We start from the raw sequence: 27,993 nt of genomic DNA on the forward strand, positions 1-27,993 counted from the left end.
GGTCCCCATGCCAACGCAGAGGGCAAACGCTGTGTCTGGGTGGCCATGCATTGCGCTGGCACTGGCCAAACAGCAGCGAGCCCCACAGCCGACTCACTCCTTAGGGCTGAGGTTAAGCCGGCTCCATTTGGGTGGCTGGGGCTGCACCTGTGGCCCTGCTGCACAGAACGCCCCACAAAGGCCTCGAGCCCAGCCGCTGGCTCCCAGGTGGGCAGCCCAACAAGGACCCTCCACATGCAAAACACCACTGGTGAGGCAGAGGGAATCACAAAAGGCGGGGATCGATCCCAAAGAGTGAAAGAATGCACAAAAAAGATACTTGGTTCAAATTACTGGTTTTATTTCCATCTGTAACACTCACTAGAAGAGGATCCAAAACAGACTGACTCCATGGACAGTTTAAATGTGACAAAGATTTGGATGGACTATGTACATCGAGGGGGAGGGTTTTTTCATACTAACCTCTTCCGATTTTAGTTTCTGAACAGTAGAAACTACACATTTTACCCAATTTAGTATGAATACAACTTTCATGATAAGCCATTTGTCCTTAGGCATAAAACATAAGAGATTCTGACCGCATGGTCATCTTGGCTCCTGAAGTCGGGGTAATGTCAAAACGTAACAAAAGAGTGCTCCATGAAACGCAGAAGGGACGAAGCGGCAGGGAGCAGTGGGAGGGCGGACACCACACACGTCGCCCAGTGGCGGCCGCCCAGTGGCCCGCCCCCCCCTCCGCTCCAAGTACCAAATGACCTTCACTCTAACTGGACGTGAGTCAGGATGCAGAATGAAACAGAGGAGGGACACTCCTTCAGCCGCGTTTATAAAGTGATCTGTGCCGAGTCCCTGCTCCTTCAGAAGGAAATCTGAAGGCCAGTTATTGCTGCAAAGCCAGACGCGGCCCCATCCCGCCGTGAAGATGTTTCTCGCAAAGGCTGCTGGTTTGGCTTGGAGCCCTGTGAGGAGTCAGAGGTGCAGGCGGGTTGCACCGCAGACCTGTCCCCACGTCACCCCAAGCCCTGTGCTGAGGGGCAGCTTGGCTACGCTGGCGCCTCTGAAGACCCGAGGCTGTCACACCTAAGGCGGTATCTGGGCTCCTTGGCAAGGAGAGGCCACCAGAACCTAGGAGTCAAAAGCCCAACGGCCAGAGAGCAGCTTCCGAAATGAGTGTCAGCTGGGAGGGTGGGTGGGAAGGCCAGCGTGCCAGCCAGTCGCAGGGGCCGAGCTCTTCGAGACATGGGCAGCTGGGACTTCAGCAGCAGCGTGGACATGGCGGCTGATAAGGCCACAAATACTGCCGCCTTCTTCTAGTCTTCGCTGAGGGGCTATCAGGCAGTGGGACTGAGGACAGAGGGCATGTGGCACACAGGGCGCATTTTATCAGAAGGGAGGACCCGGCCACATGCCTGCCCCATGGACCCTGGGTGGCCGGTGCCGGGTGAGTCCTGAGAACAGGTGGTGGACGGGACAGGCACTGCTCCAGAGGACGGACAGCTACATCTGCTGGGCTGCTGAAAGGAGGCCGAGAATGGCTTTATTGCACATGTCCTCCTTAGAAATGGGGACTGCCCTGCAGAGATCCCTGTGCGTCACCGCGAAGGTGTTGGTGGAGTCACGGTCACCTCTGACTCTCAGGGAAAAAAGTCCAGTGGTTGGTCCTTCCAGGGCCACTCACACATGGGGTCCTCAGGCCGCTGGACCGTGTCGGGCTGGGTCACTGGCGGGCAGACGCCTGGGACGAGGTAGCACGCCCGGGAGAGCTGGGCGGACCTGCTCGTGCTCTGACCAGGCCCCTCGGCGAGGACACTGCCAGTAGGAAGTCGGGGCAAACTTCTTGGCAATCGTGCAGATTCTGGGAAGAGGCTGGAACCGTGATTCTCAGTCCTAATGTGTCTGACTCGCGCTCCCGGCCTGGGCCTGGGCCACCCAACAGTGCGAAGACACAGACCCCGGCCTGGCAGGGTCCTGGCTCGCTCCACAGCGTCCAACCAGAGGTCACGCAAGGATGCCAGGGGGTGGGAAAAAAAGAGCAGTTTACGTGTCAGACGTTGGCTTTGAAACAAGTGTTTCTGAGCTCGGGAAATGGGGCCGAGGCCTAAGAGAGCCACCCCATGTGCCCTCCTCCCGAGTGGCCCTCAGCACTTCATATATAAATGGGGTGGTAGCGTTTGTGGGTGATCTTTTTCCTGCAGGTCGGGCAGGTGTTCGCGTTTTTGAGGGAATCGCGGAGGCACTGGCTGCAGAAGACATGGCCACACTCTGTAGAAACAATGAGACGTCCATTCTGCACAATCTGGAAGACACAACAAGGACCAGCGTGAATTCACGGGCGCCCTGGCTCCCTTCCCAGCAGCAGCTCCTGTCCCACCACCAGCCCCGCCCACCGAGGTGACAGGAGAGGGAGGGGCAGAGGGCCAGGCTGCCGGAGAAGGGCAGGGAGGTGGAGGGAGAACTAAGGACACCTGTGCACACCGGTGGGGTCCCTCTGCCAACGGCACTCGCAGGAGCCGGGCAGCGGCAGCCGAGCCGCTGAGGGCCCCCGGGCCCCTGACCCCGCTGCTGTGTGGGCACACGGGAGGGCAGTGCCGAGGGTTCAGGGGCCCGATGGGAAGGCTGCAGGGCCTGAGGAGTTGGCACCTCCTCCCTTCACACACACTCCCTTCATGCCAGCCCAGGCGTGACCTTGGAGGGGTCACGTGTCACTTAGGGAGGAGGCCTCTCATCTCGTCCTGCCACCAAGACAGTCGGGAAGCCACGTGGCGCTTGCTTACCTCTGAGTACCCGTCCATGCAGATGGGACAGCTGACAGTCCCCGAGGGCCTAGAATCACAGTGTGCCAGGTCAGTCCCGGCCTTAGTGCAGGCCCCGGGGAGCCTCTGCAAGGCCGGCTGCCCCCAGGGGTGCGGCGTGGGCCACGCGAAAAAGGACGAGATACGAACGAGAGGCAGCAGACAACCCAAGTCGCCCTGCCTCCCCCACCCCAAGCATTCCTGTGGCACAGGGCGGGGGGCCACTGGGTCTGTTCACATCAGGTGGACGGTGTGCCACCAGCCTGGGGCGTTCACACCCCGCCTGCAGGTGCCTCGCACAAGCTAGTCACAGAGGGGACAGTGGAGCCCTGTTCTGGACCATCCCTACCTGCACCCCGCAGCTGGGCAGACGCTTCAACACGCCCTTCTCGAACCTTGGGCTCAGGACACCTGCTGAAGGGCCAGTGTTCCTAACACCCGGGCCCTCCCCACGTGAAATGGAGCCGGGGAAGAGGACTCCCCCACCTCCAGGGGCCAAGGAGGTCCCACAGGGCCAGGGGCTTCCTGGCGATGGAGCAGTCCCAGCCTGGGGGCAGCAGGGCGGGGGGCACGCAGGTACCTTAGTCCTGTAGCGGCCTCTTCCCTGGTGGTTCTGGGAGTATGAGTGGTCACGTACACATCCCTGTCCCTGGACAACTCCTCGTCGTCACTGCTCACCACGCAGCTGTCAGCTTGATCCTGGCGCTGCCTCCTGGCGGTCCTGGTCGGCCGCCTCCTTTCTAAGGCGTGAGTCCCAGCTCAGGGCAGAGGCCTCCAGCTGCCCCACCCTCACCCCCATCCCTCCCACCTTGGAAAGGCCACACCCAGCTGCACACCACCTGGGAGCGGGCTTTCCTCAAAACCCAGAGGCCTGTAGCCCAGTGTCAGGGATGACGTTTTCACAGCCAGCACAGGGCTGCTGGCAGGTATGAGCAGCCCATTCAGGTGTCTTCCCACCTGGCCTTTCTGTACCCATAGGTCAGGCAAGGCCTGCAGCACCCGCCCCCTGCCCCATGTCAGTTCTCCATCCCATCCCAACAAGACAAGAAACCACTCACCATCAACGATCTTTTAAAAAGGAGAAAAGAGAGAAAGACACAATCAGTTTGACACAAAGCATTCCATATTTTTTTGAACTTGTAAATGATAAAATCGAAGCATTTCTTGTTTCAAATGCAAACTCTCCCCCCGGGGGCCAGCACAGCCTCCCATGGTGGCAGCCTCGCTGCCTCCGCCTCCCCACAGGGGCTCAGTGAGGTTCTGGGAACTTCTGGCCATGTGACCTGGAGAAGTTACCCTCTGGGAGCCAGCTTCCTCTTCTGAAAAATGGCACCGTGCCCACAGCTCCCCGCGCTGTTGTGAGGACTAAATGAGACAAGGCCTGGGCCCCAGGGCCCACAACTAGCTCCACGCTGCAGCCAAGAACCAGACTCCACTTCTTGGGAGGGTTTACAGTGCTCAATATATTGTTAAAAATAATTAACTAAACAAAATGTAGGCCATGCAGGGACCAAGGGGAGTGGCCCACACCGAGGACTGCCATCATTTCCACCCTGCAATCTTGAGGCCCAGGAAAACGTTACCGAGAACTCGACAAGCCCAGCACCTGACTACTACCAACTCATTCAGACTAGTTTTGTGACGACAGTTTCCAAGCAGGCCAGTCAGCTCACACCCTCGCCCTCCACTTGCTGTGTGCGGTCTGCTCCTTCCAGAAGGCGCTGCCGACTCACAGCCAGGGCAGGGGCACGGGCCACCCTGTCCTGCGGAGACCCACCCACGGCAGGTCAAGGCCAAGGTGCCTGCAGTCACTCTGGAGACCTGCTTCTCCCGCCATTTCACTGCCGGAAGCAGCTCCTCCCTGGGTCAGAACCACGGCTCCCAACAGCTGAAGTGGCTTCCGGGCTCCAACCTGAAGCCCCACGGGTCCACATGGCTCCCACATAGGAAGAAGCATGCAGGTCTGCACCTGGCAGAGGAACACATCCCCCATGTGGAGCTCCTGCAGGAGGCTGCCTGTACGTGAAACCGGGGGATTGTCGACCTCTCCTTGGGGCCATGTTACTGGAAGGAAAGCTCGGGCTGGCAGAGGTGCTGTCCCTAGGAAGTTCTAGAAAAGGAGAGAAGGCCCTTCTGCTGTGGCAGGATGATCCCGGCTTTCCAGAGCGCCTGCACGCCTTCACCTCCCTCGGACCAGATGGACCACGGACCAGGTGTGGATTCACCTGGAAGGAGTATGACGCTACTGGCTCCCTGGCAGTGTGTGGGAACTGGCTGTCCACAGGTTCTTGTGAGTCGGACCCAGCTCACGTCCCGCCAGTGCCAAGCTCAGGGCCAGACCCAAACACTGAGCCCCCAGGAAGGACCACATGCTGCCCAGGCCCAGGGCCCAGGATGCAGCTGGCACACGGCAGGGGCTGTGCACTTAACTACCGGGTAAATGGGCACACCGTGGCCAGCAGCCTCCCTCACTGGTGACAACTTGGCCTTAGAACAGCTCTGAGAGAAGGCCTCCAGCCCCAGGGCAAAGAACGGTGCCCCAGCCTGGCTCCACGCCTGTCCCGTGCCCCTGTGCTACCTCCCAGCTGGAAGGAAGGCTCAGGCTGGCAGACACCCTACCACTGATGCTCCCTCACCCAGAGGCCGGACCACAGCAAGTCCAGGGTCCTGGCCAGTGTCTGCAAGTGCGCTGCTGGAGCGTGCAGGCGCCACAGCATTTGCCTGGGGGGGGTGACTGCAGGAACAAACAGAGGGACACAGGGACAGCACAAGCTTTGGAGCCCCTCCTCTGGCAGCCAGGTCTCAAAAGAAACAAAGAATCAAACCAAAACAACAGCCAGTCCCCAGCCCTGGGTGTGAGAAGCCGAGGCAGGGCTGGTGCGCTGGCCCAACATCAGACTCACGCTCTCCACTTCCGTTAGCCTGGCTTCTCCTTCTCGGCCACAGAAAAGCTCAGGTCAGACCTGAGGGGCATGGAGCCATCTGGAGAAGAACAGGCATTGGGCACCTGGGCACAGTGATTCCAGGCAGGTGATCCCTTTGAGCGTCTGAAGCACAGGTGAGCCTCAGAACACCTGCAAGTGCTGACACCCCACCCCGGTCAGCGGGGAGGACGAGCCCTTGTAGCGCTAGACAAAACGCGGGGTATTCTAGGTACCTCCTAGTGCCACAGCCATATGCTGGGTGAACGATGGCACAGAACCAAGTAGCGGGAACCAGTGGGAACCACTGGTGTCCTCTGAGCAGCCGACCCCTTTAGACAGTCTTCCCACTCAGCATTGTCCACTGTTCCACTGGAACAAAACTGCCATCTCCAACCACTGTGCACACCAAAGACTGCTCTTCAGGCCATCGTCACACACATCATGCAGTCACACATGCTATCATTGTAGCATTGCCAGGAGTGCCAGGAAGAACGAGCTGTCATCAACGCTCCAGTCCTGTAGGAAATCCCGTCCGATTCTGCGGACAACTGTCTCCCCAGTTCCTGGTACGACGTCTGAGCTCTTCTCTCATCCAGTTCTGCTGGCCCGCTCACTCTCACAGTCACCATGTGCCCCTCGTGCCCTTCACCACCCGCACACAGAGACGGGCAGGGCCCTTCAATAGTCTCATAAATGAGACACCAGGCGGTGAATGGCACAGCATTCACAAGCGACTCACTAGTGCAGGACGGAAACAGACCAAACAAAGATTCCAGGAAAACCGAACAGACGTTAAATAAACAATGTTTTCAAATTCAATGAGGGGCAACAGTCCAAGCCAATACCCATTAAAGACTCAGTTCTTAAAGAGGGGAGCCAGTCTCTCTCCATCACTGCACCATTTCAAGCCCGAGCAGAGACTGGCAGACTGCAAATGCTCATGAAAAGTGGCCGGAATATTTTAACTCACCTATTAAACCAGGTAAGAAAGGGGGATGGAAAAACATAAGCAGAGATTTCCAATAAATGGCAGACTAGCATTTCTATCAATTTTCCCACTGAAAACAACAAAACATAAGACATACATATTTTAAAATAAAGAGGTACCCAAAAAAGGTCAAAAGCAAAGGGAATACAATAATCCTGACCAAAAAAAAAGAAAAACAACAGAACATTCTTGAAAAATTGAAGAGTGCTTTTGAATGCCTCACAGAGAAACTGAAGCCTAGGCAGGAACTGTGGGGGCAGGTTACCTCGTGAAAGCCAGCCACCCTGTGCAGGCCAGTGGCTAGTAAGTCTCCGCAAACAGCAAAGGACTCACAGACAATGTTATTTTCTGACCAATAATGTAAAGAATAACAAAACAAACAAAAAAAAAAAGAGAGAAAGAGAGAGAATTCCCTATGTTTGGAATTTAAAAAATATGAATTTGATAAATGTTAAATTGAATGTATAACACTAATAACACAATTTGCAGGACATAGCTAAAGAAAATATAATCTTATATGCATTTATTGGAAAAGAAATGATGAAAATTAATAAGTTAGAAAAACAGCAAAATAAACTCAAAGAAGTAATCAATGAATGAAAATGAACTTACAAGACAAAGAATCCACAAAGCTAAAAGTTGATCCTTTGAAAGATCTAAAAGCTGATAACACTAATCTAAAAAGATAGAAAGCACAAACAGCCAGTATCAGAAATGAAAAAGGAGACATCACTAGATTCCACAGAACATAAGACAACATGAACAAATTTATGCCAAAAGTGAAAATTTTAGATGAAATCGACAAATTCCTAAAAGCTGTAATTACTAAAACTCATTAAAACTCTGGGTTAGGTACCATCACTGCAGAGTTCTACCAAAACTTCAAAGAAGAAATAATTCCAATCTTACAAAATCATCTGGAGAACAGAAAAAAAAGGTGCCCTATTCACTTTGGAAAGACACCAAAACCCTATAAGGAATGTGTACAAAAGAAAAATTACAGACCAATCAATCTTACTCATAGAAATAGATGCAAAAATCGTATAGTATAAAATATTTGCAAACTGAATCTAGCAATTTACAGAGCGTGCCAAAGAAATGTATATACATTTTAAGAAAGGAAAAACATGTATTAAAATTGCAATACTCGCTATGTACCAATAATGAAAGATGAATACAAATCATGTGCATACATTTTTTTTGGCATCTCTGGTATAAAAAGATAATGTCACGATCACAATGTTTACTCGGTTTAGTTTAATCGGTTTAGTGCTAGAAATCAATTCTCCACTTCAACACGTGAAAGGGGAAAAATTATCATTAGATAGAATTGTTAAAATTCAACATTGATTCCTGATGAAACTTGTAGCCCAACAGGAAATAGAGAGAAATTTCTCCAATCTAATAAAGGGTATAAACAAACAAAAACCAGACAGCACAGGTCTTATTAATGGTGAAACTTTGAAAGGATGCTTTCAGATTTGGAATGAGACAAGAATGTCAGTGACTGTTACCGTTTTCATTCATCCATTGCTGAATTTTTCTCAGCCAGTGCAGAAAGCAAGGAAAAAAAGGAAATATCTTTTGTGGATATACAAATCCAAAAGGTTTAAGATTAAGAATAGCTAGATTTTAAAAAAGAAAAATCAATAGATAAAATCAATTGCATTTCATTATATCAGCAAATCGTAAAAATAAACAAACAACTTTAAAATACCATTTTGAGTATCATCCTAAAATATTATGTACCCAGGAATAAATCTTCTAACAAAAGACTTACAAAACCACAGGAAACGTTATAAAACTTTACTGAGAGGTGTTAAAGATCCCATCTAAAACCATACACAAAATTCATGTGGATTGTAGACCTAAATGTGAAAGGCAAAAGAGTAAAACTTGTAGAACACAGAAAATATTTTTATAATATGAAGTTTTTCTCCTACAAACGGATAAATTCAACTGTACTGAAATGAAAAACCACTGTATATAAGCCAAAGAGAGAAAAAGCAAGCCTCTGGGCAGGCAGTACAAAACGTAACTAACGGCAGACTTGTATTTACAACTTGACAAGGCAGATAACCCAAAGGAAAAATGAGTAAGAAAAAATTCAGTTAAAAAAGGCAAAGGGATCACTTTGTTCTAGTTCAGTTTCTTTAGCTAGTTTAAAAGCTGTATATACACCATGTAAAAAAATCTTTAAAAATTCCAACAGGCACTTCAGGAAAGGGGAAAATGAACTACCAACAAACATGAAAAGGTGTTCAGTGCCAACAGGAAAACAAAGGAAAACCACAGTGGGGTATTACAGGGCAACCACCCATCAGACTGGCTCCAAGTCAAGTGGTGGTGAGGCCGTGGAAGAATGAAACCCCAACACCAGTGGGAAAGGAAGCTAGCACACCTCTCGGGAAAAGTAAAAATCAAAGATATACAAACCTGGGGACCCAGCAGTGACAGCCTCTTCTGGGTATGCTATGCCAAAAGTAAAAGTTAATTTTGAGGGAAAAAATCAAAGCAGAGATGCTCAAAGTCTTATGCATCTTGTAGCATTTTTCATTTCTCCTAATCACTGGGGCTTTGGATTCCTCTGCGAGTTGGAAAAACACACAGTCTGCGCCAAGTTTCTGATGCCATCCGGGTTCCTAGTTTGCAGAGACTCAGTTTAAAGATACACAGCGACTCCCAGGTAGGGCTCAAGGTACACGCAGCCCGTTCCCAGAGTCTGCTGGAACTGGAGAGACCACCCCAATCTGGGAACGGGTGCATTTATCCACCCCGTACTTTCCTGCAGACATCTGAGGCCAGAGGTTGCCCTGAACCCTGTGAGTGAGAATTTCAGCCTCTGGTGTTTTCCTGTAAATTTAAAAACTGGCATTTGGATTTATTAAAATAACAAAAATAAAAGGAACAGGATAAGGAGTGATATTCCATCCCAAACAGTTGTTTTATGGCTGGGAGCAGAGGCCACAATAAGATAAGTCCTCTGACCAAAGTGACCAAAACCCAGGACTTTTGCTTCCCCTTTACCTACCTGCCGGCCTTGGGCCACCCACCCCCTCCCAGGACAGCTGCCCCAACTCCAAGCTTCCTGTCCATTCGCCTGGGGAGAAAGGAGAAAGGTAGGGAGCTCAGGGAAACCCAAAAAGTGAGGGCAGTCATCAAAACACAATCAAGGCATGGAAGGGGACATCATGACGTCGGTGTCACCCAACAGGGTCAATCAGTGTCTCCTTGACAGAGTGAGGTCTTGCGAGCAGAGCACTGACTATCCCCGGGGCCTGGCACCCTGGGGAGGAAAGACAGCACCACCATTACCTGTTAACCAGCAACGGGGCGGCAGGCTTCAGCCAGCTGCCAAACCCAGCTACCTGTCCAGACACCCAGGGCGCCACAGCGACTGGCCGCAAAGCCAAGTGCCCATATGGACGTCAGGACACACTAACCAGGCCCAGCTGGGGACCACTCTATGTCACAAAGTGCCAGCCCATCCCCGGGACACTGCCGCTCCTCTAGGAGCCCACGTCCCAAGCACACGTCTCATCACTGGGGCAGTTTAACAGCTTGTTAAGTTCAGCTGCCTCTCCTCTGGGATGGGGACAGGACGACATGGACACGCGACAGGACAGCCCATTGGTTTCAAATCGAGACCAGAGTCTAAAATCTCTGAATCTGTCAGGAAGTCCTGTCTTCACTCTTTTCTTTTTCCAGACCTGAAACCCCTTGGCACAATCCTCTTCGGCGTCAGGATGACCCCGAGCCCAGTGGGCCCCAAGGGAAAACTCCGCCACCAGCCCCACCGTACCTGCTGCCCGCCTGCCCAACGCTGCCGAACGTGCCATCACCTCCACCCACAAAGCACACACTGAACCCAAAAGTGCGAACAAGGCTTCCTGCATAGGCAGGCCGTGGGACGACCAGACCCCCAGCCCTCACACGGGCGCACCCTGCCGTCTCCATGTGTCCTCCAAGCAGACCAGGGCCGCATGGCATTCCCTGCCACAGTCAGTAACGGGGGCCATGGCAAGAGGGCAGCAGCAGCCCCCCCTACTCCTCCCCCGGGAGTCACAGCACAGCCACGGCATCAGTAGCCACCACGGGGGCCTGCGTCCTGCAGGACACTGCTCCTGGAACTCGAGCACTTTCCCTGTGCTGCACACACATCCCCGCTTGACCAGCTTGGAGGTGGACGACCACGACGGGCACTAGGTGCCAGGCCCTCTGCCAACTACAGGGTCTCTTAGTCCTCACAACACACCACGACATGATGGCAGGTCCCCGTTTTATTTATGAACACTGTGAACAATAAGTAACTTGCCCAAGGTCACACAGCTGGTGTCAAGTGTCCACAGAGACTAGAGAGAAAGAGAGACGAGCCCCTCGGAGCCGCCCCCAAGGGCGTCGTGTCAGCTGTGGAAAGGTCAGGACACACAGGTCCACCGTCCACAGGCGACGCAGCCTTTCCCGAAACATGGCCAACGTGGGCCCCAGTCAGCCCACACACACGTTTCTCCAGCACAACCGTGACCGGCGACAGGGCCACAGTCCCCACACTTACCACGACAGAGTCATTGTGGGTCAGGTCGACGACCACAGGCTCCAGGGATTCACAGGTCAGGTCCACTATTTCGTCGCCAGCTTCCAAACAAAACATTTTAACACACGTTAGGAGGAAAGAAAGAGCATGTGCTCCAAGCTTCATTAACATGGTTACAAAGAGCACAGGCTTCTACCAAACGGAAACCCCTCAAGGACAGAATGCCAGGGGCATCGGGACCAATCCCCTTTCAGGGGTAACAGCCAGCCAGTGCCCTTCCAGACTGGCTGTGAGTGGCGGCAGATGGTTTTTACAAAGGCACCCTTGGGGGGGTGTCTGTGCAGGTGCACCCGTATCCGCGGCCTCACTGCCACATGGCTGACCCTGGTGCCCTCCCCCCTCCCTCACAGGGGAGGCGGGGCTTCTGGGAAGGGCAGAGGCTCACTTGGCCCAGGGCCTTCCTTTTGGATGGACCTGCCCTCCCAGCAGGGGAAGCTGATGGCTGCCATTTAATCACAGACCTCAAGCCACACTTCACCCAGCACCTTCATCAGTTATGTTACAGGGGTCCTCTTGGACCTCAACACACTAACATGGGTCGGGCGTGTCCTGCAGCTTGCCTGAGCCTGAGGGTACACTGTGGTGCCCACAGGAGCACAGGACAATGTGGGGAAGAGTGTGCGCCAAACAGTCACCAGCACTTACGTCTGGCCAGTGGGAACGAAAGGCAGAGGACAGCTTTCACCTCTATAAACCACAAGAGGATTTACATCCATTGGTTCAATTACTAACGTGCAAAAGTAACGAGGGCAGGACTTTTGCAAACGGCATCTGTTTAGTAGTATTTGGGGGAGGTGACTTGTTATTTATTTAGCATATTCAAACTTATTTTATTTTCTTGTATTATCAAAGTTCCACAGGAATGAAAACCACACTATATCAAAGATGTCCAATATAATGCATACAAAATGACCTCACTCTTTTAAGAACAGCCTATATACTGATAAACCGTAATGTATAGACCAATCCCTTCCTGGGTGGACACAATTTTTGGCTCTTACAGATAAAAATCAACGCTCCCGTGGGCAGCTGGTGCAAACGTACGCACACTGGTAAGACCACTGTGGCATGACAGGGAACCCCACACCAGCCTCTCCTGAAGAACGGCTGAATGCAGCCACCAGCCACCGGGGAGTCAGCTTTGGGTGGTGGGGCCCGGGGCACAGCGTGCAGGCTTTTAGGAATCCACGGTTAGGAGTGCAACTCAGAGACCAGAGACAAAAATGAGACCTCAGTACTCTGAAGGGCCCACGAAATGTACCTGAGACAGGTTGCTTCTCTTAAAGTCAGTTTGCAGGTAGTGATCTTACTACCATATGCGGAGGACAGGGACTCGATTCAGGCCACATGCCACTTCCCTGAGCCGGCAGCGGGGAAGTCAAGCCTAGCCCCACCCACACCAAAGTCCCTTCAACCCGGACAGCTCCGGCCCCACGCCAGCTCCGGGGCAATGTCCTGCTTTAATGAAAAGACAGGAGGAAATCCGAGCAGTTCACAGGAGACACGCTTTCCACCAGCAAGGGGGCCCAGGGCGTCTCGTCTCCCCGTTGCCTGGCCCCGGAGTCTGGCCGTCTGGCTGGTTGGCTGGGCAAGCAGCCGCTGCAAAGCCGTCAGCTCCTAGGGCACCAGAGGGCAGCTCCTTCCCGTTTAGCTGGAAGGTGTTAGCACAGGCGAGTCTGAGACTGTAAGTCTGACAAAACAGCGACGTGAGCAGAGCCTGTGTGGTGTGTGTTACATGCTGCACCTGTTCCGGGGTCGTAACAACTCTATGCAGCCGGTACTATTATACCTCACCCCCCGTTTCAGATGAGGAAACTGAGGCTCAGACGGGCTGTGTAACTCGTTCTAGGCCCCAGGGCTGTGGCCAGTGCTGGGCACCGAATGGCCCCAGTGCGGATGATCACCCACGCCCCCACGCTGTACACACCAACCCCCCACGGTCACGGGGTCCCCAGCAGTCTCACCACTTTCCACGAGTTCTATAGGCTCTGCTTCCAAGGCCATTTCAGGGGTGGAGGCCGCTTCCCGAGTTCGCTTCTGCGCTTGTCTAGAATTTACTGTCCCTCCACGGCGCTTTCTCTGCGGGTACCCAGGGGAAAGAAAAGTCCCATGAGCTCCTGACTGATAGGATTTCAGCAAGAAGAAGAAAAAGATCAGCACAGGAATAGTTCAACTCATAAAAAAGAGGAGCAGGCCAGTGAGCAGACCTGGGGTTGGGGGGGGGTTGTCCTTTCAAAACCTGTGATTCTAGGAACCGAATCTTTAGAGATAAATCACCCCAAACACATAGTGAACACAAACGCCATATAGCAAAGCTTATCCTATCAAACTATCGGCCTGTCAAAAGTACACAAGCCCCTGGTCCAGGCCAGGAGTTGGCCGGAAACCCCGCTTCTAACCAAAAACCACAGACCTACCTTCCTTGAACTTGTGTTTGGCCTCGTGGAGCCTTTGTTTCTTAGCCCAAAGACCCACAGTTCCCCAAGTTCCTGCCCACTGTGGAAAGAAGGTCTTCCCTTGGGCAATCTGGCCTCTCAGCTTTTAGGACAGATCCAGGGTGGTTTACCCTACCAATTGCCCCCAACAACTCAAAGAACCGGTTTCCTCAGCCTGCTCCCAGTGGCTGCCTGGGAGGACCCAGCATCTAAACCGGCCTCTCTGCAGCCCGGACTCCGCCCCAGTCCTTGGGCCACACCTCCAGCCACCACCATTTCCCACCTGGCTGACACACAAGTTGAGAACAAGCCCCCTGCAGCCTTCCTCAAGAGAACGGGGGGGGCGGACAGAACCTCCCAACTGAGCTGTCACCCAGTTCCTCCTGCACGGCCAGCCCAGCCTGGCTCCCGTGCTCTCCACTCGTCCTGTCCCCTCCGCGAGCGAGGGCACTGGGCCCACCATGCTTCACAATGGCTGACCTGTTAACTACAGGTAAGGGCTCTTCCTTCACTACTGAGTGTGAACTTCACTAGCCCCACCTCGCAGAGCTGTCATAATGATAAAGTACTGAGCACAGATGGAAGAGGCCGTCGCTACCCTAACCCCTAAAGGCCTTACGAGGAGGTACTGTGTCCCTGGAGAGTCTGGATGGACCGGACCCCGCCGGTGACGGCTGCACGGGACCCATCACCCAGCCCAGCCCTCGCTAGGGGACACAGAAGCCTGATTCCGCTGGCATTCTGACCGCGATTCTATCAAGGACTGGGTTTAGAACCTTCCGGTGGCTCTAAGAGTCAGGGAACCAACCCAGGAGGCCGGGAGGAAGCGACAGCAGCAGTTCCCGTGCTGGGAGGTGCTGAGGGGATGGCCGGTGTTTAGGGGTTTCCCGAGCAGCCGCCAGACTACTGAGGGTTCCTTAACGTCCACCCCATGGTCTGCAACGTGGTCCTTGGACCTTCCTTCCCCTGAAACGGACCGAGTCTTTCTCAGCAGACAGCACTCAATAGGAGCCCTCGGGCCCCACCAGCTACCTGTGTGGCTTCCGGTCCCCACTGAGCAAGTCCCGCAGCAGCCATGGGCCCTGGCCAAGTCCAGGTGCTGGACCCCGAGCGCCCTGTCATGGTCACTGCAGTGATGTGCCCCCCGCCATCGTCTTTCGGCCGCTCCATGCCTTTAACTCGTCCTCCTTCCTCGCAGCCTGGCTTCACTCAGCTTTCAGGAACCTATGCGAAAGTCACCTCCATTATGAGGACACTCTCCCCCTCCTCCCAAGAAGCCCCTCGGCTGCTGCAACTCCACCTGTGTTACCCCAGGGCAGGGAGGAGGCGGCTGTCAGCTCGCCCAGGCCAGACACCTGGTGTATCTGAGAACCCCTCTCATCATGGCTCCCCTCCTTCCTGCCAGCAGAGCCCGCAGGGGCCCACAGCTGTCACAGCCACTCAAGCCTAAGTTACGCACACCACTCTGAGGACATTTTCACCAGCTTCCTCACACTCATAATAAAAAGGCTACATCACTGTCCAGATCCTGCCTGGGCCGCATGGCCTTCAGAGGGGAGGTACCCAGCCTTAGGACCCGTCTCCCCACAGGCGAGCGAGCTGCAGCAGCAATCTGCACCTAAGGGACGAGGTGCCAGGTCATCTGCGTTTTAAACTGTAGGTCCAGCGAAATAAAGGTCCTTCCGTGGATGAATGACGAGTGGGCCTGGAGCGCAGTGGGGGCTGGGCATGGTCAGGAAGGGACGCGGCGCAAGGGACGGAATCTGAAGGGTGTTGACTCCTGTTCACCCCACCCCGCCCCCTGCCACTCATAGCACCTCTGGAGTCTGCAAAGAGAACGAGGTTGTTTCACACGTGGTCCACCTGATAGGAGTCTGGAGTTCAGACCATTAAAGAAACCTGTCAGTAGGGAGTAAACTGGAGAGGGGGCCTTCAGGCAACCTTCTCTGCAGCACGAGGGACCAGGTGACACCTGGGTTACAGCAAACCAGAGCTGCCTCTGTGCAGTCTGATAAAAGCTCTGGACACAGTCACAACGACCTGCAGCTCCGGTGGCTCAGTGAGAGAATTCTCACCACTGCGCTCACACCGGACCAAGAACTGGAAACCTGGGCTGTAAATGATTAAATAAGCCAGAGCCCTAATGTGGCTAGAACGGGGACAGAATTTCAAAACCCTCAGCCACTCCTGCTCAGCCTTCTTCCAGAACACCCCGCAGGACACTGGACCCCAACAAGACAAACGAGTCAGCATGAGCACTGGAGGTCCCCAACCAGGGTGACGCAGAAGCACCGTCACACCACCGTCCCTAATGGGCCACAGGAGTAAGGGCGCTGCTCGGCCCAGAGAAGAAACCCCCGAGCTGACCGCTCACCGTGCTCATTGTGCTCTTTGGTGGCTGCCCCACAGAGGAAGTGATGGGTCCCACGGCGTGCAGGAAGTCCAGCGTCTCCGACCCTCACGCCTGCGGGCTCCTCACCCTCCGGCGAGCACGGGCATGTGCAGGGCCACAGACGCCCCGTATGTTCGAGTCCTGAAACACAAAGACATCAAGCTGATGACCGCGCCATCTGCACCACCAGCCTCGCACAGGCGACTGCCGACCGGGCCTGCTACAGTTGGGGCTTCGCCAAACGCGATGCAACATGTCCTTGACCCCAGTCTTCAGAGGAAGTGCGCAGCACACCGGACTCCTGGCCCCCAAACCCATGGTCCCGCCCTCCTTCCTAGTGGTGAAAACAGGCAGAGCACTGTGCTAGCTGCCGGGAAAAGATGAGAATCAGAACCGCCACACGTGACCTCATCGACTCCTCATATGGGCAGGGACAGAGCTTGCAGGTGGAGCAGAGCCCAGAGTCACTGTCACCCTCTGGAGTAGCTGATTATTTAGCTGAGGACACAAGAGCCACCACCCTGGTTCACCTTGTGTGCCCAGTTGAGACTTCTGTGGCCGGCAACGGGGAGTGGAGAAGAACTGAGAAAGTGTGGGCAAGAAAGCCAGGCAGGAAAGCCTGGGAAGGGTGGGGAACACGCAGGGGCAAAGGCTGCTGGAGAACGAGGCCCTGGGTTTCAGGGGGCGGGCAGCCAACCACAGCAAATTCAGCGTCAGGGACGCAGTGGGTAAGGGGCAAACAAGAAGAGAAGAAGGTGGAGCCAGGAGCCAGGCTGTAACCGGTGCAGAAGGAGCCCTGAGCCTGGGGGGAAGCCCTGGGGTCGCCCAGCACCAGGACGGTGGTTTCCAAACTCAAGCTCTTGTGAAACCGGTTTCTGCGCAGCTGGTCTGGGAAGTGGTGCAAATTCCGCATTTCTAACAGGTTCCTAGGCGTGGGTGACAGGCGCTGCTCCAGAGGCCACCATGGAACCACTGGCCTAGGACAATGGCCTCGGAGCTGGAAAGTAGACATCGAGGGAGATCACGGCGGCTGCAATGACAGGCCCACTCTCTCAGACCCAGGGCGCCTGCCTCCCCCTAACAGACGCCCCACCTCCTGGTACCCCTCAACACTGCTGCCAACCCGCCTTTCTGAACACGCTGCTGACCACAGCGGCCTTTCCCCAGGCCTTGGGTCAGTCACCTCCACGGCCCTCGCTATGCCCCTGGGCGGTTCCTCAGCGCCACACAGGACAGCACCTGCCACAGCCGCGCAGGCCCAGCGCAGCAGCACCGAGTGTGGCACACTGCACGCAGCCCGCTCCAGGAAGGACGGCTGCCCGTCTCCCCACCTCGCTCACTGTCAGCGCAGCTCCTGCCCTGGCAATTCGGCAGTGAAGGCAGCTGAGGGAGGCAAGCTAGATGTGCAAGGAACGCAGGACGAAGAGGGGCCGGAGGAGGCCTGTCCCTGTAAGGGGCCACCCAGCCGGCAGGGCCTGCGCCAGCGCCTCCTTATCCGCTCTGAGCCTGAGGGGCTGAGAGGGGGGACATCTCACCGCTGTCACTCACTGCGGGGAGACTTGCTGGCCTGTGGCCTGCCATCTCCTGACAATCCTCAGGCTGCCCAAACCAGGGGACCACATGTGGTCCCTCAAGAATGGCACAAATCCTTCCCAAAGCAACACCTCACGCCCTGAGCCTTCAACTCACACTGAGGTTCAGGGAGGAGGCTCTGGCCAGGACGGAGACTCTCCACGGGGTCTGCACCGACGGGGGAGGCAGCCCACAGCCGCGCAGGACTCACAAGACCAGCCCCAGGCCGGAGACAACCCCAGGCTCCCACACACTCCTGTTCCCGACCCAAGAAGTGGCTTACATTTGGGCGTACACCCACGATGCAGCTTTTGTGGAGAAAAACCATCTACCCCAATGGCGTGTCTTTGAATTGAGAAGACAGACACACATCGCTGACAGGAGGGAGAAGGTCTCTCCCTGCTGAGAAAGGGAAACGCTTCTGCGTTCCCTAAGTCTCTGGCCTCCCACCTGCTTCACACGGAGGCTTGCAACACGGCTGGTAAAGACGCCTCCTGTGACTGCCCCGGAGGTGCCCCCACTCCTCGGCCTGTACTCCCTCCCTGTCCTCCTGCACCCCGGCAGCCCCAGCAAGACCCCCACCCTTCCCTTATCCCCCACACCCGAGGCCGGGCCTCCAGCGATGCCTTCCAAACCTGCCTGTTTCTCGTTGGGGATGGTAAGAGTCAGTGGTCAGAGGACAAGAGAGCTGGAAGGCTGCCTCAGGGAAACCCAGCAAGGGGCTGGTTATACCAGGTGCAGGTGGGGAGAAGGGGCCTTCCCAGAGCAGTGTGGGACGTGGAAGGGCAGCGTACAGGACGGAGAGGCTAGGGCGTGTGGGAAAGGGAGCCCTCACCATCTGCCAAGGGTTCCGGGTCATGCAGACGACAGAGGCCATTGCAATAGTAAGAACCTAACAACAGCTAAAGCTCAGAGGTTACCTCTACTATGTGCCAGGCGCCTCCTTCCCAAACCCCATCTCACGTGACCCTCTCCTCACCTGCTAAGGATGACCAAGGGGAACTTGCCCAAGCTCCACAGCTAGTAAACACCAGAGCCTGGATTTACATCAGGGCGTTCTGACACCAGAACCCATACTCTAAACAGACACTATGCCAGAATCACCAGTATCCACAAAACCGAGCTAGGGAAGGGAGAAGGGTAACAGGTTTTGAGGGCAGATGGCTTTAGTGTTAGAAATGCTGGATGTCAGATGTCCAGGCAGAAAGGTCCAAAGGGAGCTGAAAGGCTCAGGCAGAGCCTGCAGAATGGGTGACAAGTTGGGGAGTCAGGCGGAGAGAGGGGAGTTTGTAAAGGGCATACCCCACAGGCAGGGGAATCGGCGCTTTAGACGCAATCAGAGATCTGTCACCTGTGTGCTCTGAGGGCGGATGGGACACGGAACAAGTCAGAATGCAGACCGGTGAGGGGACAGTCGAAAGCCGTGTGGCTTGGAGGTGGTGGCAGTGCAGAGGAAAGAGGCGACAGGCTGCATGGCCGGGGAGTGGGTGGCACTGGTGCTTCTGTGCTCTTACCGAGTGAGCGGTCCGCTGACCATTCTGTATGGCTGGAGGCTGGCACGTCAGACGGCCCCCAGCTCGAGGAGGAATGTGACACATGTCACCACGTGTGTATGTGACGCACCGTGGACACGGTTACGTGAGTATGCCCACACGTAACGGTCAGACCGAGGCAGGCAGGAAGCGGGAAGTGCTAAGACCGGAGCCGGATTCTATCACTGTCCCTCACAGCACGGTTTTCCCACAAGCCAAGAAAGGAAGAGTCAGCAGAAAGTGGGCAGGGGTGGGGTGCCCCACCAACAGGAGGCGGCCCCTCTGCAGCCCCCAGCCCAGCACCCCAGCAGGCGCACAGCAGGCCAAGGAGCCGACGCTGACAGTCTCCCCTGGAAGTCCCCCCGCTAACTCCTCTCACCGGCCCCACGAGTGCCAAGCCATCCCGCTGTTAAGGTGGCTGCCTGCGCCCCTTCCGACAGGGAGCTGCTGTGCACACATCGGTCACTCACTCCATGTGACAAGCGTACAGCAGCTACGAGCAGTCTCTCCTGTGAGTGTGGACACGCTGGCCAGGGCAGGCTGCAAGGCAGCGTGGCGATGGCAGGGAGAGGCCTACACGCCACACTGTCATCAGGGAAGGCCAAGTAGTCGGGGCCTGGTCAGGCGCTGGCGGGCTCACACCTCCCCTTTGAACCATAAACACACTCATCCCATGTTAGCTCACGTCCTTCCCTAAATGGCATTTCAGAAGCGGGATTACAGAAGGTGTGGTAAAAGACCAAGGGTATTTCAGGCCCGCTGTTGTATGCTGCCCAAAGGCCCGGGCAATGCCCGGTGCCCAGCACCACCTGCCCTCTCAGGAACCCAGAATGAGCGTTCAAGTTGCCAGTAACTTTCCCTTGCAAGCCTCTTAAATGGAACTTAGTGCCACAGTCACACCGACAGCCAGGCCTAGTACTTCAGAGAAGAGCCTCTCGCTTGCTGTGTGAAGGGCCCGGTGCAGAGCCGGCAGGCACGCAGCGGGCAGCGCCGCCCCGGGGCCACAGCCTCACCTCACGGCGGTGCCACGCTGACGAGGCGCCCAGTATGGCTCCAGCACCTGCAGGGGACCTCAGCCGCTCAGTGACTATTTACGGTGCCCACTCTGGGTCAGGCACTGTCCCAGGACTAGAAACAGTGCATGTGACAGACGCTCACAGAGCACGTGCCCTAAGTTGGGAGACGATCGGGAGGTGAAGTCACAGCTGTGCAGTGTCAGAAAGGCCAGAAACCACGGCTCCCTGCGCCCGTGGGAGAGCAGAGCCAACCTTCAACCCCAGGGAGAGCCGGGGCACGTGCCTGCGGCTCTCAGCAAGGCTTCCTTCAGCGCCGACGATGAACGCGGCCAGTCCGCTGGGGTCCTCGAGGCTGAGGCGGCCGGAGGCCCTCTCCCAGGCACTTCCTCTGAGCGCAGGCTCAGCGGCCACCCCACGGAGCTCCCGGAGGTATGAGCAAGACCCAGACACATGGATTTGGCAAACACAGAAAGCAGCAGACCAGGCCTGCAGTGACAGTGGCTGCGTCTGTCACAAAGTCACCTCCCGACTCTGAGGAGCCACCACCAGCAACCAGCAAAATCCCAGGGGCCCTCCCGCCTGCGTAGTGATTGTCACTCAGGAGAGCCTTTCCTTTCCACCCAACGTGGCACCATCAGGACTACGTGCTGCGTCTACTAGAGAAAAACCCAGCTGTTCCGGTCTGGAGACGCTGTGCTTTCGCTTGTGACCCAGGCCTTGAGGTTTGAGGTACAAGGGTCAAGAAGCAAGACTGAACTCCAACTTTCCAAAAATCCATGACAAAACAAGTACCAAGGACGTTACTCAGCCTGAAAAGGAAATCCCTGATTGCGTGCTACAACGTGGATGAACCCTGAAGGCTCAAGACATTACTGTGCTCAGTGAAACAGTCACAGAAGAGCAGGCAGCGCACGACTCCCCTAGACGAGGCACCGCGAGCCACCAGATTCAGAGACAGAAAGCAGAGCGGTGACTGCCAGGAGCTGGGGCAGGGGGACTTATTGTTCAATGAACAGGTTCTGTCTGGGAAGATGAGAAAGTTCTGGAGACGATGGTGGTGATGGCTACACTGCAGTGTGAATTCACTTAACACCACTGCACACCTAAAAATGGTTCAAATGGTCTGTTTTGTTATGTACGTTTTACCACAACCAAAAAATTAAACTTCACCTAGTCCTCTATTTCAAACAGACAAGGTTCAAGCAAATATTAAACAGACAAGGTTCAGTCAAATACTCAGAAAGGTCTGCAGAGGGCACGGCCCCAAAATGTCTGGAAGGTGCTCAGTCACCTTCAGGGGACCCCCAGCTGCCCGGTGCCCTGGGCTCTTGCTGTTCCTACAAATTTCTCTATAGCTTCACACGCAGCATTATGAAGACTTCCCCCCAAATGCTAGGTTGACCCTCTTGCCAGTGAAACCCTGGGGCCTGGGGCGGACCTCAACTCTGACGGCCACGCAGCCACGTCTGATGAGATGAGGTTGTGTCAGCATTTGATCTGGGGGACCTTCACAACAGGGAGAGCGATGGGAACACGCCAAATCCAACCAGTGAACCCTGGCAGCTCAGAAGCTGGCTACTGGCCTACAACTACTCCTCCAGAAGGGGCAGCATGGAAGGACGCCAGGCTGGGGGGCTTCTCCACCTCTCACCCCTAACTTTTAGTTTTCTTTCAACTATGGTGGCTTGGGATCTGGGGGGCTGGTCATACAATCAGGCAATTCCTGGGGGCCAGCAGCAAGCGTAACATAATGAAGGAAACCTTAGGATCCCTCTCTCCAGAGGCTGAAAAGATAGCAGAGGCCATTGGGCAAGTCAACCTCAGGTCCCGAGGCATCAACAACCTTGCCCTCTTCTCCAGGGTCAAGGACCCGTGGTCAAAGGACTCAAAGGAGGCCGTGTAAATGTCTGCAGAGCATGGAGTCTGCAGAGCATGGAGCCTGCAGAGCAAGCCAGCAAGGGAGCTTAACCACCTCTACTGAACATGGGGTGGGGTGGGGTCGGAGTGAGAATGAATCGAGAACCACTATAAATGGCCACGGTGCACGCACTAGGGGAGGGGAGCCAGAAGCTGACAAATCAGACTCTGACCTGTCCCTCCAGCACACAGCTGCTGAGTGCTGCCCCACAGTGGGAGTCCCCTCATTTGCACAGAGGGGGCTGGCCATTCCCTTCCAGTCCCAGGCAGCTGGCTAACGAACGGAAGTGAGCGATGCCCAAAAGGCTGCCAAACCCAGTTCTCTGGAGACACTCATCTTGGCAGTGGGGCTGCACACCTGGGCCTGCAGGTGTGCAGCAGAGGCCCAGATCCACACCCTCCCTGTTCAGCTGACACTACCGAGGAGTAAAACCGAAGCCAGTGGCCCTTGGCTCGCGGGAAGCACCTCCACAAACGGCGTGTCTGACACGGAGAAAAGGCAGAGTGGGCAGTAGGGAGAATGTTACACAAGCTCCACATGGTAGCTAAAAGGACGGCCAGGCTCTAAAAACCCAAAAACACTGAAAATGTTCCCAAATGATCAACCCATTGCCTTCATATAGTACAGCCAACCTGCCCTCCCTCCCTAACCTTTCTGGCCTCATTTGCAGTTTGTCACAGATACAGGTGTTCCTAAAATTCACCATGCAATACAAGAAACTCCTAGGGCTTATGGGAAAATATGGGTTTGGGGCACAACACTCAACAACTCTTGTCAATGACACACACACGGTAAGAACCTAACAAAAATGGCAGCACCGTCTGCCACATATTAACGGTTAAGAAATGCACACTACCTACCGGAACCACAGCACCTTACCAGGCCTGCAGCCTCTGAGTCTGGGAAGTGGGGCGGATGATGAAACACCAGAGCTGCGTGGGCGGGGCTCGCAACACAAAATCAGCTGAGACGGCTGGGAGATGTTTGGGGTGCAGACAGTCCACAGTCTACGTGTGGCTTGGTTCAACGAGGTTCATTTTCTATGTCCACCCAGTATTTCCCATAAATGAAATTATGCACAGCAAACGCAAAATTCCCATTGTGTTCAAACTGTTCCCTAATTGACCGATCCTGTTGAAACTAATTCACGTTTCCAAACAAGCAGTTAAGGCAGAACCGACTACTTTACTCTACGGACCCTGGATGTGTCACCCACTCCAGGCTCTTTCCTGTCACAGTGCCACAATCTGATACACACAGGGGCACCCCCCTCATCCTACTTTGAGGGACTCCTTCATCCTTCAAGGCCTACCTCAAAGGTGACTTCTGACCCTCATCTAACCACTTTTTCTGCTGTATTCAATACAATAGTCACAATTCTAAGTCAAACACCACGCATCCCCTCGAAGCACAAAGACGTTGGCTAAATAACCACTTTTCCCACTGAAATCAAATGATCAAGCTCATCAGATTCTCGACAGAGATGGCAGAGGGTTTCTGAGGGGGAGAAACGACGAATGGGGAAATGGAGCCTGCCATTGCAGTGAGAACAGCCACCATCAGGAAACAAAGGGAGACTGAGAAACAGATGATCCTCCAGAGGATAACCTCTCTACCTGAGGCATTTCCAACCTGGAGGGAGAAGACGCCAGAACAATAAGGAAAAACATCAAGGTGCTTAGAAAGGAAGCATATTTTAGTCTCACTGCTGCTACAGCAAGCAGCAGCATCTGGCACCCGTCTAGCACCTCGAGGTGAGGTGCAGAGGACAAATGCCCAGGCCCTTGGACCGCCTACCCTTGCTGGGTGGGAGGAGAGACTCCTCAGGAACAGGAATAGTCTTCAGAATACAATGCAATCACTGAAAATTAGTTTCTTGAGGATTTTTATAGTCAAACTCCTCCTGGGGAAATGTTACTTCCAAAGAAAAAGAAACATAAAAGTATCCCCCACTGTGAAGTTCTGTTCAGTATTTGTAGCTACTAAAAAGACTGGTCATGTGCTTTCCCACCACAGAAAAATGTGGATGACCTAACAAAGTGAAGCAAAAGGAAGAAAGATGGAGCCTGAGGTTCAAAGGCTAGGTCTGCTTACCACCTGTGTGACCTTGAGCAAGCGACCTGACCGCCCTGTCTTCAGGACAGGTGAAATGGAGCGAGCCACAGCTACCTGGCAGGCGGGTCTGCAAGAGCCAAAATGGCGGCTGCTCAACAGCAGACGCCATCCCATTGCGAGCCAACAGCCACCCCTACAGACAGCTGCATCACGCTCCTAACACGGGAAGACCTGTCGTTCCGATTCCAAAACAAGGAGGCATCACCCTTAGTAATGTCACGTGGACATTGTTTCCTTTTAATTGTAAGTTTGTGAATGTCAAACCAACCTATAGAGAAAGCCAATTTACTCAGCTATCTGGAGGTGCATCCGTTCTGCAGTGCGTACCCCAGGAGACCACGTGGCTTCTTAAAAAGAAAACTCCCAGAAAGCCTTATGGTCACAATTTCTCTTTTGCACAAGAAAGCTACTGATAAGACTCAGCTTGCATCTTTTCCAGGCCTTTCCTATTCTGCATGGTGTGGTATTCCATAAAAGTGCCAGTTCTTATTCACACCCCGAAAAAACACTTGCAAGGAAATCCCCAATCCAGGGAGGGCACCCTCCGTCCTGACGCCAGGTCTCCTTTCACTTGAAATCTGACCTCGGGGTACAGCATCTGGGGCTCTGGGGCTCCCTCCTTCAGAGGAAACCTCAAAATGCCTTGCTCTCAACTCCCAAAGTCCTGCTGAAAAACCAGCTATTTAGAAAAGACAAGTCAGAAGGGCACACACGGGAATTATATCTTAGTAACAAAATCAACCCTGTAATATTATTCTACCGGAGCCTTGTCCTTCAAGGATTCCTACTTTGGGGACAATGTCTTTGGGGACAATGAAAGTAGGGCAATTGTTTCAAGGTAAGAAATGTAACACACATAGAACATACCAAGCCATTTTTACACAGCATACAAAGCAATCACCTCGTGCACATATTTTCCAGAAATTGGGGTGTGGGGGGGTAGAGACTACTAGATGTGGACTTTGCTAACAGCCTGTAGTAAAGAGGCTTTAAAAACTGCCCTGACTGGCTGTGACTCCCTCATCCAAGCAACCCTTTTCTCACTTCCTAACTGGTCCCAAGGCCACCAGTCTCGGCCACATTTCTAAGCCATCCTTCTCATAGCACAGTGATTTTTCTAAAATGCAAATGTAACTGGGTTACTTCCCTGATTAGGACTCAATTTAGTGATCTCCCACTTGGCCTTAAGACAAATTCCGAATTCCTCAGCAGGGAGGTACACCAAAGACCTGAGACCTGGTTCTTGCTTACCTTTCCAGTCCCATCTCTTGAACAGTTTGTATTTCCACTTCAGGGAACTTGTCTCCTTCCCTCCACCCTCAGGCCTCAGCCCCACCAGGTCCTGTATTTTGTTCACTGCTGTACCCCAAGCAGGAAGCTTGGCACACACAACCTTAAAAATGTGATTTAGAATATGCATCCTCAAATGGGAGCAAAAAGATCTCCCTCTTTTTATGGAGAAAGCATAGATATGCATACAGTACACAAGAAGGCATACATGTAAGCAGCACCAAAATTTCAAGAGGGCAGTTAGAAAAACAATGTCTAAAAAAGCTGGAGGGGGTGATCATTGTAAAAAGGTTAACACTGTATAAAGCAATATTTGTGAATAAGAGTTGGAAGCTCAAGTTCAAGCAATACAAAAGCCAGCAATAATACATCTTTCTTGATGGGAACTTGAATGTTCCCATCTCATCTCAAATTCATAGATAAAACTGAACCCAACATGTCTCTCCCCACACGTTAAAAAAAAAAATCACTAGAGGAAGAAAAGAAAAAAAAGACTTCTTTCATCGTCTCTCCTTTTCATTACCAGAGGTCCCAAAACTCCTGGTCACTGAACTCAAAGACCTAATCCTGCAGTTAGGAAAACGCGGTTTTAGATTCATTCCGCCGGCAGCTAGCTGGCTGTGTGACCTTGGGCAGCCCGCCCCAGTCACCCCAACCACTGAGGCAGCCTAGGCTGACTGCAGAGCTGAGACCCTAACTCTGGCTCCGAGGACTTGCCGCAGAAGCAGAACAAAGGTATGACTGCGAACGTCGATGGGCACGGACAAGGATAAAAGCCAAAACCCCACAAAAACGGCTACCGGGGGCTCCAGTCTCCTCCCTCGACGGGTCAAAGGGTGGAAAATGGCATTCACTGAGGACATGTTTCAGGTCTGCAGCCTTAGCGTCGGACCCTGATTCACCTTCAGGCACCTAAGGGGCGGGGTCTGGGCCACCGGCCCCAGCAGTCACGGGTTCCTCCAACCACCGGAAGCTGAGGACTGACTATGCTCCGGCCCCGGGCTGAGCGCCCCCTGGCCCAACTCCCACCTCCCCCAGCAGTGTCCAAGTCCACAGGAGGCTCCGCCACGCGGTTCGCGCTGGCTCACAGGCCCACGATGGCAGGGCGGCGGCGCGAACACACAAAGGAGGCGCTGTCGGCGGGGAACAAAAACCTTGCCTAGGTCTCCCCGGAACGGCCCACACAGCCCCCCGCCCTGGGCCGCCCTGCCCGACTCCCCGAGTGACCTTGGGCGCGTTCCTCCCCCTCCCAGCCTGTTTCCCCGGCTACTTTGCAGACTGAGCGCCGTGGCCGCTGCCCGCCCCGGCAGCGAAAAGCCAAGGTGGCCTCCGCACTTGTTGCACGGGCCAAACCGGGCTCGTGCAGCCGCGCGGACGGCGGGCGAGCCCAGCCTGCGGTTCCGGGAGAGGCCCGGTCGGGCGTCGGGGCCCGAGCGGGGTCGACCGCGCTAAGGCGGCTCCCTGGGCCGCGAAGCCGCCCGAAGCCCGAATCTGCCCGGCCTGGCTTGCCGCTCCCTCCCCGCGAAGCATGGACGTACTTGAAACTGGTTTAGTCCGGCAGGCGCCACCGCCGACGCATTCGAGGTAGGATGCACCTTCGAAAACTGCTGCTGAGAAGCCCTCCAGCGACACACCGCCGCCTCAATACCGATCCACTTCCGCTCCGGAGGCCTCAGCTCCGCCCCCCTCGCATCACCATTGGATGCCGCCGCCCGTACTCCCGCGTTCTACGGGTCGAGGAGGTATATTTTCAATTCTATTGGACAAAAAAACCATCTATTACCACTTTGAAAAGCGCCTTGTTCCGGCCCCGCCTACGCCCGTGAGCTCAAACTCCCGTCTTCTCGCGAGAGACGCGGTCGGCGCCCCAGCGCTCGCCCGCAAGACCTCTCGGGAGTTGTGGTCTGCGAACTGACACGGCCGTCGGGCAGCTCATACGCGTAGGTGAACGTTAGTTCAGGCCAGCCGTCCCGCGGCGCAAATACCCGGTACGCTCAGGCTCCGCTCCTGGCGTCGCTTTCCTCCCGTTAGTGAGGCCTTTGAGAGCAATGTTCCCGGGGTCTCTACTATCACCCGGAAAGTGGGCCTGGATCTGCAGCTCCTGCAGGGCACCTGCGACCCCCGGCGTGCCAGGCCCTAAGTCGGTGTATGGCCCCGTGATCCCGGACTTTCTCCCAGGCTGGTGGTGGAGACCGGAGGGAACCACAGCCGGTCCATCTGCGGGAACCCGGAAGAGGCACTCAACCAGAATTTAAGAGGGCTCCCCGGAGGAAGCGACCTCGGAGCTGAGAACTGGAAGGACTAGAAGGGAGAAGAGAGTTCCAAGTGGAGGGAACCCGGGTCGGGAGAGATGGGCTGGCATGTCCAGGAAACTGAAGGCTGCCCAGTGTGCCAGGAGGTTGGGACTGGTGTGGGTCGGGGGAGG

General features: G+C 54.7%; 1 protein-coding gene and 1 long non-coding RNA gene across 3 annotated transcripts; both read right to left on the reverse strand.

The window, feature by feature from the left end:
• Positions 1–323: 323 nt before the first annotated feature.
• On the reverse strand, positions 324–27,235 carry RNF4 (ring finger protein 4). 2 transcript variants are annotated; one of them, XM_033105919.1, is made up of 9 exons: positions 27,107–27,235; positions 16,108–16,266; positions 14,766–14,957; positions 13,263–13,377; positions 11,260–11,339; positions 3,851–3,860; positions 3,373–3,532; positions 2,775–2,823; positions 324–2,296 (listed from the first exon to the last, which is right to left on the reverse strand). In XM_033105919.1, the coding sequence occupies exons 3-9, from the start codon at positions 14,901–14,903 to the stop codon at positions 2,147–2,149; spliced, it is 702 nt and encodes a 233-aa protein (XP_032961810.1). In that variant the 5' UTR covers positions 14,904–14,957; positions 16,108–16,266; positions 27,107–27,235; the 3' UTR covers positions 324–2,146. The 2 variants fall into 2 exon arrangements, with proteins under 2 accessions (XP_032961810.1, XP_032961811.1); XM_033105920.1 differs by lacking the exon at positions 14,766–14,957.
• Positions 4,642–11,253, reverse strand: LOC117022163 (uncharacterized). The gene is made up of 3 exons (XR_004422998.1): positions 9,141–11,253; positions 7,317–7,381; positions 4,642–6,686 (listed from the first exon to the last, which is right to left on the reverse strand). It is a non-coding gene; the product is annotated as an uncharacterized LOC117022163 (long non-coding RNA).
• Positions 27,236–27,993: the final 758 nt, after the last annotated feature.

Source organism: Rhinolophus ferrumequinum, chromosome 5, assembly GCF_004115265.2.
Source record: "Rhinolophus ferrumequinum isolate MPI-CBG mRhiFer1 chromosome 5, mRhiFer1_v1.p, whole genome shotgun sequence".
In the NCBI taxonomy this organism is placed as follows: Eukaryota; Metazoa; Chordata; class Mammalia; order Chiroptera; family Rhinolophidae; genus Rhinolophus; species Rhinolophus ferrumequinum.